Raw genomic sequence first — 11,062 nt, 5'->3', positions numbered from 1 at the left:
ACCTTAATAAAAATCATATTTAACTAATCTTTCTTTTATTTATATTTATTGAGCGAAATTAGCAAATCATTGGCATCCACATCCGCATTGTCCGGAGATGGACACGGAGCCGGACGCGGGCACGCATCCACCGAAGTCAACGGAGCCGAGCACGGGCACGGAGCCGGTCACGCAGGTGTTGCCGCACGCGTCGATGTTGCCGGACACGCCCACCTGTCCGGCGCCGGTGCCGCCGTACGAGCCGCAGCTCTGAGAGCTCAATCCGGACGAGTATGAGTACTGGTTACCACCGCATGACTGGCTCAGAACCATCTATGTAAAAACAAAATTAAAACATATAAAAATTAAAAATATGTATGACAATGATCCTACGGAAATAATCTACGTTTCGGATTTTATTCAACGAGCGAGCGAAACGAAACGAAGTTCTTAACATTCAACTTGGTACACGTCCAGCTTGTACGAAAGGCTTTAGTATGTAGAATAAGTTAGTTGTAAGAATATATTAATTTGTGGCTTTTTATGGAGCGACATGTTCACCTCGGTGACAAGCTCTAAAAATTTAATAAAGAGAAAAAAAAACTTGGTACACGTCTGGCTAGGGGTATGTCCTGGCATTTGGATGTATTTAGCTGAGCTATCAGATGATAGTTTGTTACGCAATAACTTTAGTGAATTTGTTCTAATTGAAATGAAATTGGGTTCACGTATATTTGAGGGTTTAATATTTTATTCATAATATTATGAGTAGGCTCGATTAAGGGGCTACAAGAGCCTAGGAGGCCAAGCTATTTGTGAAGGGTCTTACTTTTCTGGTCATCCTGTTTGCAAGAAAGTATGATCGAGTTTGGTATCAAATGAAAGATTACGGCTTACCACAGATACAGTTCCAAAGACCTAGCAGTCGGTTTCCGATCTACGAGTATTGCCGACTAAGTACCTAAGTGCAACTAATTAAATTGATCTACCTTTTTGACGAACCGCGAGAAGTACTAGTACCTATTTTATTTTTTATTGATTTATTTACTAGTATATTTAACAACCACAAAGAAACCTTACCTAGGGATATTTAAAACAATGATAATCAGAATAAAATATAATGCGAACGAAATTTGTATTAATAATTCTTAAGGTTTAAATATAAGGTAATTTAAATAATTTAAATTAATATATGTGTTTACCTGGAGCAGGCAGGCCTGGATGAAGATAGCGAGGACTACGAAGCGAGACATTTTATAAAGAATACTAATATTCTTTAACAAAGAACTTAGAATGATGTCCCTGTATTTTGAAGGCCCATATATACTGACACTGAATTCAAAATGAAGAAATTAGGTCAGCGATAACGCTGTACTGACTTGCTCTCTTACTAAATACTAGTATACTTAATAGTCTTGAGTGTCAAAATAACGTTGCATAAATATTTGCGATAAAATATAATTTAGTAACATATTTAATTGTTTGCTTAGTGAGGCAAGAAGGATAACATTTTAGTATAAAATAGGGAATATTTAAACCAATTATTCATTCTTAGTTTGCGAACAGACTTAGGAGTAGCAAAAATGGTTTTCAAAGTTACCGTTATCTGCGCTTTTGCCTTCTTGGTACAGGTATGTATAAGTTTCAAAATAAATCTAATCCAGTTTTGATTTAAATTTAGTAATTTTATATTTCTGGATTCTAACGAAAGAGCTTTCTTTGTAAAGATATAACTTCTAGCCGTTTAAGATTATAAAAATATGATGGCAAAAATTTGTTTACGTAATTAAGATCGGACGTACCTTCTTGGCTAAGACGATATAATCAAAATTCTTTTCCGAATAGTCAGGGCAACTAAGCTTTTGTCAAGGTCACTCAGGAAAGTAAGTGTAAAAAAGTAAAAAAACTAGTTTTCCCAAAAGTCTAATTCGCTTACATTATGATCAGAATGAGGTGTAGGTATAATTCCAAATGTTGTACATAATTGCTCATGTTGGTTTTAGAGTATCGCCGGACAGAACTGCGGGTGCAGCTGCCAATCGATCAGCATTCCCAGCAGCGGCGGCGCCCTGAACATACAGGCTATCGGGCCCATCGTGCCGTCCGGCATCGCCGTGGCCACGGAGCTGGGCCTGTCCGGCGACCTGGACCTGTCCGGCGCGCTGCCGTACCTGAGCGCGGTGGCGTTCGAGGGTCAGTTCGACACCAGCGGTACGGCTCCAGTGTCGTACGGCTGCGGGGACAGCGTCGCCATCACGCAGCAGATCGGCGGCTCCAGCGGCTGCGGATGCGGCAGACGCTAAAAACGTCTCTACTGCTTATATTGAAATAAAAAATGAAATTATAGCCACTGATGTTGTTTTCTCTCCCGTCTGCAAGGATTGTAATGTATTTGTTCATTAGCGCCTATACCAAAAATAATTTAGACTAGAAGAATATTGTCAAAATAAATTATGTAGTCTTCAACACATTTACTGCCATCTTTCGACACAAATGATGAATGACTGACTTTGATCCTTATATTTCATATGTGTTAAATTAGTAAAATTCCAAAAAGTATCGCCATCCAATTGACGATAAGTAAGGTGCCATAAAGTAAGTGAAAATGCCATTTAATCAGTTTCAATTCAGTTGCCATCAGAAGGTCACCTACAGAACGTGATCGTGTCAAAAATAAACGCATAATAAAACATAGTATTATCCATTAAGCACGCGCCAGCAAGTATCAGTTTACGCCAGTCATTAACAGTATAAAATAAAATGTTATTGTTACTATAAAACAAAGATTACTTTGCTTCATCAAAGCCTACATTAAAAATAAATTAAATTTTATTATTGCACCAGCGAACCCACCCCTGCTTCGCACTGATAGAACCTTAGCAAATGTTACACCTAAACCTTCCTCAAGAATAATTCTTTTGATAGTTGAACCCGCAAAACCGCATGAAAATCCGTTATGTAGTTTTTGAGTTTATTGCGATTGCGGCCATACAGACAGACAGACGCGGCAGGCTTTATACTTTATCGATAGCGGTAATAAGTATGTCAGACCTTGGAGGATATCATAAAGAAGAAGACGAAACACTGAAAAAAATAATTATACTGCTATGATATGTAAGGTAACGAGTCAGGCAATTCGCCAGTAACTGGCAACCAGTTCGCCAGTAACTGGTAAGTTGGCCACCTTAAACTAAAAATGAATTAATTCACCTATAAACAGAAAATTTTAGTATAAGGTAGTTCAGTTATTGAAACCTTATATTAAATTAAGTTCCATTTGTAGGTGAATACCTAGAATTCATTTTTAGTTTGTGGTGGCCAGATTTTGGTCGGTGGCCAATGTAACTGAAAACAAATTAAAATTTGTCTTCTTGATTTTTTTCTATCGGGACAACTTTGACCTCTTAAGATTTTGGTTGGAGCCTACCGTTGCGAATATACCTGAGGGGTTACCGCGAAAACCGAAATTCGTGCGGGGATCTTTCTCTTTTACTCCAGTGAAGGCGTAATTAGAGTGACAGAGAAAAATGCCCGCAATTTGCGAACTTCTATTTTCGCGGTTATAGCCCTGCAGCCCAATTCGAGCTTTAAGATACGTCAAATATTACGTCTCGATGCGATATGCATCAGATATGTCAGTGTCAAACAAAACGTCCGTTTTGACGTTATTAGACTAGCTAGTTTTGATTAACACGTGAAAAATATCAATATTAGTGCAGAAATCCACTGCCGTATTCGAACTTCAAGATATTCACAAGAGACGACACGTACTAGATACGTTATAGTTTAGATATCAACTAGTTCTCTTTTGCAGTGCAATTCGGGGAACCAATGTCACTTTTAAGTTAGATAGAGTAAGATATCTATTAGATATGAATTAGATCTCTAAGTCATATCTTGTGGAAATCGTTCAACAGTATCTCCAGAATCGCGCAAATGTCAAATTTGACAGGTTAGATCTTAAACATATCGTTATCATATCTTGGTGATGTCTAAAAGATGTCTAATAGATGTCTATTTCATAATCCGGATCGGGCCCCCAGTGTAGGTATTTGCAAAAGACTATCTGGCTTATACATAGTAGGTATAATCAGTACGCATTGCTAGCATTTACTTTAATCAGTCTTACTTTAGTAAGTCAGTCTTTTTCGATGTGAGTGAAATGCAAACCCACGTTAGACACGTACGAGAGATAAGTAGAGTTGTAATGAACTTGACATAATGAAATACATAACATTATCAGTTTTAACCTTGATTATATTGTCAACGTCATAATTAGGTACAAATATTTAAGCTAGTTCTGTTAAGGTTAATTTAGGCGAAAAAGTTTTTTCGGTAAAATAATTTTGTTAAAAAAAATTTTTATTTTTATTTTTAGGTGTTAATATGTTACTTTGTAGAAGTAGTTTGTATTGTGTTTGTTTGTGTTGTAGAAGAGCTGGTGACCTATCGGTAAGAGCGTGCGACTTGCAATCCGGAGGTCGCGGGTTCAAACCCCGGCTCGTACCAATGAGTTTTTCGGAACGTATGTACGAAATCATTTGATATTTACCAGTCGCTTTTCGGTGAAGGAAAACATCGTGAGGAAACCAAACTAATCCCAATAAGGCCTGGTTTCCCCTATGGGTTGGAAGGTCAGATGGCCGTCGCTTTCATAAAAACTAGTAGGTACCTACGTCAGTTCTTGGGATTAGTTGTCAAGCGGACCCAGGCTCCCATGAGCCGTGGGAAAATGCCAGGATAGCGCGAGGAAGAGTATATTAATATGTTACTTTGATGCCTGACAAATTTTTGTATAAAAATTTGAATTCAGCAATTACCAGTGGGTCATGTCATGCAGGTACAAAAAATTCCTCCGGATTGGTTATTTTACCCTGCTATAGTTCACTAAGTAAACAAATTAAGCATAATTAAGTATTTCTGCTTACATTTATACCTATTAACATTCTGCTGAAACGGTTACCTGAACTTATGCTTATCGTCATATAAACAATGCGACATACAGTCAGCAGCAGAAATTTCTAAGCGGGCATGGTGTTCAAAATAATCTTGATGCGACTTTGTTAAGAGAATAAGAGCGTGTCAAGGTAATTTTGAACACCTCGCCCGCTTAGCAACTTCTGCTGCTGACTGTACAATTTTATGCATGTACATGATGTACCTACCCAGCTAGTAAATGTACTTAATTTTTATATTTTATATAAAATATTTTGCAATTTGACTTTATGTCGAAATACTGATTCTAAAACTGTTATAAAACTAATTGTTACGTAATCTGGAAATTAAATCTTTCTCTTTTATTCTCTTTCTAAATTACACTCTCTTTACTCTCTGCTCTAAAATGATCTCAAAAATATAAAGCATATTTTCTAGGCACGAAAATTCCGACCATAGTTGTGTAAACAATAGTTAAGTTAAAACCACTTAGTTAAGCGTACTTGCCAAATTAAATATGTATTAAGTACCTACTCATCATACCCATGTTATTCAGTCAACCATTAGCAAATAAATAATGTCTATAATTGTATTATACCTATTTATTTTGAACACTTTATAACATGACGAAACAAATACCGTTTGGAAAATATTATCGCGTTCGCTTGCCTCAGTCGCATTTGTAATTATATTGCGATAATATTTGAGCAACTCAAACTACATATAAATGGGTGTAAATATTTAAATATTAGTCAGCTTTTAGTTGTAGCTGAAATTAATTTAAAATGCTCGGAAAAATCGGTCTCGTTCTGTGCCTTCAAGCTGCTTTATTGCAGGTAATTATTAAAATATTACTTTGTAACAATTTTCTTATCAAAATATGTATAATTACCTAATCCGCAATACCATTGAAAACATTTTTGTAAACGTTTTGATTTTTTAAATGCAATTTGATTTTCATAAATATAGTCTCTTGAGGCCATAACCATTCGAATTGCCTTATTACAGTATTGACAATATAGTCGAATAGCATAAAAATATTGTGAAAATTCCGTGTTGAAAATACACAAAACCCTACAGTCCAGGGGGCGGTAGGATGTTGCATTGCATTGGCCGACCTGCGGGAGTTCATTTCGCTTTCTAGCATTCCTTTCGGAGCTCATACTAAATGTTGCTCTAACTAACAATCTTTCTCCATTCTAGTCCATGTCCGCCCAAAGATGTGGATGCTCCTGTGGAGAATATGACGGTTTCTCCAAAACCGCCACCTACTCCACCGGCGGGCCCGTGACCGTCACCTGCTCCGGACCTCTCTCCAGCAACGGACTGTCTCTCCTCTCCGAACTGTCCATGGAAGGTTCCCTGGACGTGACTGGCTCCATGCCTTTCCTGAGCGCTGTCGCTTTAGAAGGCACCCTGGGAACCTCTGGCAGCGGAACTGTTGCTTACGGATGTGGAGACGGCAACATCGTGATCGTCCAGGAGAATGGAAACCCAAGCGGTAGCAATGCGGCCTCGAAGAATGGCTTGACTCTGGCTAACCTTGCCCAGTGTGGATGCAGATACCGCTGAATTTAAATAGTTTTTTAATAAAGATTTATTTGGCAAAGGTTTTTAAGTATCTTTTATTGAAAATGACGCGGCCACAGGCGCGCGTTAATAATTGCTCGTAGCCTCCGAGCTCGTAGCAATCCTGGCCGCGTAGCCAACATGCTAATCGCTTACGCTTCGTAACGATCGAAACGCAACTGTCACTGTCGCACTAATATGAAAGAGTGATAGAGAGACACAAAGCGTTTCGTTATCGAAGCGATAGCGATTGTCACCTTGGCTAGGCCGGCAGAGCCGAACGGAGCCGAGAATACCCGAGGAACAGTGTGACCCCACTGGTGAAGCTTAAATTTTTGTGCCGTTTTCACAAAGGGGCCCACAGACCAGTTCGCCGGACGATATCAGGCTGTCAGTTAATCGCAAAAGGTGACAGTTCCGAACAACTGACAGACTGATGTCCGGCGTACTGTTATTCAGTGGGCCCCTTAAGGTAACTTACTGTGGGTCACTAATGAAGCATTACTGCGATAAGGATGCAATTCGAAATCGCTCTTATCTACAACCGACACGACAGTGTAGGTAATTATCTTTTGACCGATAATGTCACTTTTATTAATTTTTGTATCAAATCCAAAGGGGAATGATTTGAAAGATGATTTATAAAAAAAATAATAATAAATAGGTAGGTAGGTACCTATTCTTAATTTTTTTGTCAAAGTATTTTTAGGCCACCCCAAACTCCCAGTAGGCCTTTGTGCTGATGAAAGTCGCAACCAGAAATTTGGCTCTTGTGTTGGATTGTATTAAAAAATTTATTCGCGTTAGAACGGTCCGGGTCCGGGCCAAAGGATTTCATACTTTGTTTTTATAGAAAGCATTACAAAGTCAAAGTCAGTCTACGCATCATAATGTCGTAAGATCATCGATCACCCATCATAGAAAACAAAGTGTCGGAAGCCTCGGCCCGGGCACGGCCCGGTCTAGCGTGAGTCATTCTTTAGGCTGTGAGAATGAGCGCCCGGGAGACAGCGAGTTGTGCAGCATAGTAACATAGGTAGATTTAGACCAAGTTAAGACTGCAGAGATTTTGACAGCACACGCAATGCTGATATTATTTGAAACGTCAAACTTCTATGAAATTATGACGTTTATGTAAACAACACGTGCACTGCTGCGTGTGCGCCTAAATAACTGGCCACCCTAAACTAAAAATGAATTTTAATTACCTATATCAGAATTTATTTTAGTATATACTAAAATAAATTCTGATATAATTCTGGCCACCCTTCAATAACTATCCACCTTATACAAAAATTAATTCTGTTTATAGGTGAAAAGAATTCATTTTTAGTTTAGGGTGTCCAATTACTAAACAGTGGCCAGTAATAGACGAATTACCCTACTATTACCTATTTTGGAAAATTATTCATCAATGATCACCTCTCTTTCGTAATTTCGCGAACATGATTTTTTACCTTCTTTCCGAAGTTAAAGCCAAGGGATGTTCGGATGTGAGCGCGGATGTTGTGAGTTGTTAGTGTTGCTTTTCGGACTATTGACAATAATTAACATAGACTGGCAGCCAAAAGGGCCTACTTGAGTCGACCAATTGGGCACCGTCCGGTTGGTCGTCCTAAATACCGTTGGGCAGATAGAGTTAAGGCAGATCTCCGTGAGCTCGGCGTCGGCGAAAGCTGGCGGGATACCGCTCTTGACCGCTCAAACTGGCGTGCTCTTGTGTTGGAGGCCAAGACTCATTTTGGGTCACCGCGCCAACCAAGCAAGTAAGTAAGTAAGTAAACCGACCGGGTTATGAACCGTGATTACCTTTTGTGTTGTTTTCGAGCTCTCGATATTTGACGTCGCGCGTCGGCTGCACTAACTGTGTCGAAATATCGGGAGCTCGAAAACAATACAAGAGGTAATCACGGTTCTTACGCTACGTCTTACGTAGGCGAACAACGCGCGAACGCGGCGCGGCGCGGCGCGGCGAAATCAATCCTTTGATGCCCATAGAAGTGTCCTACGTAAGCGATCTCGTTGCGAACGCGGTGCGGCGCGATTTGCACGCGAATGTCAGGCGCCGCGCCGCGTTCGCGCGTTGTTCGCTTACGTAAGACGTAGCGTTATCCCGATCGATATAGGTAAGTCTAGTGAAACTAACCGTGAATAATTCAAAAGTGTTAATAGTTACATATATTTATGTGGTGGTTCGCAATTGTGGTGTCTATCCCAAACTTTTCTTAGACATTTCGTCGGGTACTTACACAAATCTCTGTTTGCACATTTTGCTGGGACTTTAATTAGCCGCGACCACGACCAGTGAAATCTATCGAAATGTCGGAAATAAAGGTACCAAAATAAATTCGCGATAGACCCGGTTACAAATATTATGATTAAATATGATATTTTTTGTACAAGTGGTAGGTAGTAATTTTTGATGACGTTTCTCATCATGGCAAAGATGAATGTATTTACTAAATAACAGGAAAATCCATAAAATGTGTTGAAAAAGTCATAGGTACCTATTTATAAGTACCTCTACGTGAATAATACAAGTGGAATATTTCTAGAGACTGAGCTGAAAGGATAGTGTTGTCTAAGTGATCTACAATCGAGTTAATAATAACTTTTATAAAATCGTAAAGCTGGATATAAAACTAAAACAAAATCATTAAAATGATATATTTTTAACCCAATTTTATATATTTATTAAAAAGCAAATGATAAATACAAAAATCTAGATACCCACCTGAGCTATATAAATAGATAAGTGCGACTTTGACTTTCACGAAGTAGGCAAAGTGAAAATCATATTTGCTAGCACCTAGAATTTATAACATAGGATTTCTGGTTCTTGCATAGACACTGATAGGCTCGAAAATATTGCTAAAAATTCTCATTAGGAAATGCTATACTCGAACGTGATCGACATTAACTCGATTATTTTTGTAAAAAGTGGTTATGAAAGGAGTGATGAAAGAATTTTCGTATTATCGTGACCCATTTCCACATTTTCAACACAACTTTTACTATAAAAGCGGAGGTTAAATTATATTTCATCATAGACATTTCTTTTGTCGATAGCTGTAGTCCAAGATGAGTCGCCTTGTTGTTCTCGCTCTGTGTGCGCAGGCGTTTCTGATCCAGGTAAGGAATAACGCTTCTTGCCCTAATTTACTTCAGTTGGCACCTCCTGTGTCACTGTCAACGTGGTGCCACAATATTCTAACAGATGGCGCTGGCACTTCCTATATCGCGCTGGCAGTAAAATAAGAAAACAAATTGAAAGAAATGTTTAGACAACGTTTTTATGCCGGCTGTACACATCCATATAGTTTGCGATTAACCTACCCAAGGAACAAGGCGATGAGACGAGTTGAGAAGGGAGTGACAGAGGATGGGATTGAATTTGTTCTCGACTTTCTCTGTGGTCTCTTGACGAATGTGTACAGATACAGACGATATTAGATGTAACGATTGCATTTTATAAGATTCATAACGAAATTATTTATTCCAACAGACTGTGCTTAGCCAGCAATGCGGCAGCCAGATTTCCTACGGCCAATCCGGGGTTAGCAAGATTGTATCCAGCGGGTCTGGCTATTCGTCCGCGTCGTACGGCGGCTCAGGCACCGGGAAGGTCGGCGTGTCCGGCGACATCGGCGCGAGCGGCCAGACCGCCGTCGTCGGCTCCGTGCCCGTGCTCGGCGCAGTTGACTTCGGTGGCAAGGTCGCCGCGTCCGGCTCCGTGGCCATCTCCGGACAGTGCGGATGCGGATGCAAAGCTTAACGAGTGTCCAGTAATTGAAGTTTGGACGTTAGATTGCAATGCAAGTTTGTTTCAACAGCAAATTTTTAACAGCGGTATCGGAATGATTTTTTGGTGAATTCGAAAGAACTGACATATCATATTAACTGATGCATCACATATGCGTAAATAAATTTATATAAACAGCTTTACATCTTCTTTTTTAATAAATCATTTTAAAACCTGTACCTAAAATCTATGTAAAATGGGTATGGAATCTTACCTATTTGACTGAAGTTACAACTCTTACGATTGGAAATTAATGATATCTTATTTTACTAAACTATTGCAATTTGCAATACCTATTACTAGGTATTGCAAAACCTGATATTTTTCTGGGTAGCAGCAAAAAACCTGTATTAATGTAGGTTATGGCTAATAATATTTAAGTATTATATGAACACGTGTATACAGTATCACTATAGTTAAAAAAGGTAAACAATCTTGACATGTCTTTTTATTGAAAAACATTTTTGAAAAATGTCACGGCAAATATGTAACAATTATGAATCATATACGATTATTTACATTATTTTGCTTTTGTAAGTAATAGTTACTAAAAAGCGTTTACTTATTAAAAAGCGTTTTTCAATTAAAAGACACGTCAAGATCGCGTAGTCTATTTCTAATGCTAAAGTGAGGCCCATGTGCATAATATATACTTAATTGGGGAATATTTTTTTTATGTTGTTCCCGTCCGCAGTTAACCCACTTGATGGTAGAGTCAGACCAAGAAAAGTCTGCAGCGGATTTGATATATGACTCTAGTGTATATAGAGCCAGGCG

General features: G+C 38.8%; 4 protein-coding genes across 4 annotated transcripts in view; 3 read left to right on the top strand and 1 right to left on the bottom strand.

The window, feature by feature from the left end:
• The window catches only part of LOC134677097 (dihydrofolate reductase), a 262,050-nt gene that overhangs the window by 139,471 nt on the left and 111,517 nt on the right, over positions 1–11,062 (top strand). The window lies entirely within an intron of this gene.
• On the bottom strand, positions 16–1,304 carry LOC134676938 (chorion class CA protein ERA.1-like). Its single transcript, XM_063535320.1, has 2 exons — positions 1,182–1,304; positions 16–312 (listed from the first exon to the last, which is right to left on the bottom strand). The coding sequence occupies exons 1-2, from the start codon at positions 1,230–1,232 to the stop codon at positions 67–69; spliced, it is 297 nt and encodes a 98-aa protein (XP_063391390.1). The 5' UTR covers positions 1,233–1,304; the 3' UTR covers positions 16–66.
• On the top strand, positions 1,542–2,290 carry LOC134676958 (chorion class high-cysteine HCB protein 13-like). The gene is made up of 2 exons (XM_063535336.1): positions 1,542–1,610; positions 1,983–2,290. Exons 1-2 carry the CDS (start codon positions 1,563–1,565, stop codon positions 2,280–2,282), a joined length of 348 nt encoding a protein of 115 aa, XP_063391406.1. The 5' UTR covers positions 1,542–1,562; the 3' UTR covers positions 2,283–2,290.
• LOC134676764 (chorion class CB protein PC404-like) lies at positions 5,634–6,501 on the top strand. Its single transcript, XM_063535148.1, has 2 exons — positions 5,634–5,750; positions 6,118–6,501. Exons 1-2 carry the CDS (start codon positions 5,700–5,702, stop codon positions 6,484–6,486), a joined length of 420 nt encoding a protein of 139 aa, XP_063391218.1. The 5' UTR covers positions 5,634–5,699; the 3' UTR covers positions 6,487–6,501.

This window comes from Cydia fagiglandana, chromosome 25 (genome assembly GCF_963556715.1).
Source record: "Cydia fagiglandana chromosome 25, ilCydFagi1.1, whole genome shotgun sequence".
NCBI lineage: Eukaryota > Metazoa > Arthropoda > Insecta > Lepidoptera > Tortricidae > Cydia > Cydia fagiglandana.
The sequence above is the reverse complement of the archived record's forward strand: the minus strand, read 5'-3'. Positions and strand labels throughout refer to the sequence as shown.

Excerpts from the sequence above, each read along its gene's own strand:
- LOC134676958 (XM_063535336.1), top strand. The coding sequence starts at position 1,563 with ATGGTTTTCAAAGTTACCGTTATCTGCGCTTTTGCCTTCTTGGTACAG. Across the intron at positions 1,611-1,982 it reads CTTTTGCCTTCTTGGTACAG|AGTATCGCCGGACAGAACTG; the intron begins GTATGTATAAGT and ends TGTTGGTTTTAG.
- LOC134676938 (XM_063535320.1), bottom strand. The coding sequence starts at position 1,232 with ATGTCTCGCTTCGTAGTCCTCGCTATCTTCATCCAGGCCTGCCTGCTC. Across the intron at positions 313-1,181 it reads TCCAGGCCTGCCTGCTCCAG|ATGGTTCTGAGCCAGTCATG; the intron begins GTAAACACATAT and ends GTTTTTACATAG.
- LOC134676764 (XM_063535148.1), top strand. The coding sequence starts at position 5,700 with ATGCTCGGAAAAATCGGTCTCGTTCTGTGCCTTCAAGCTGCTTTATTG. Across the intron at positions 5,751-6,117 it reads TTCAAGCTGCTTTATTGCAG|TCCATGTCCGCCCAAAGATG; the intron begins GTAATTATTAAA and ends TCTCCATTCTAG.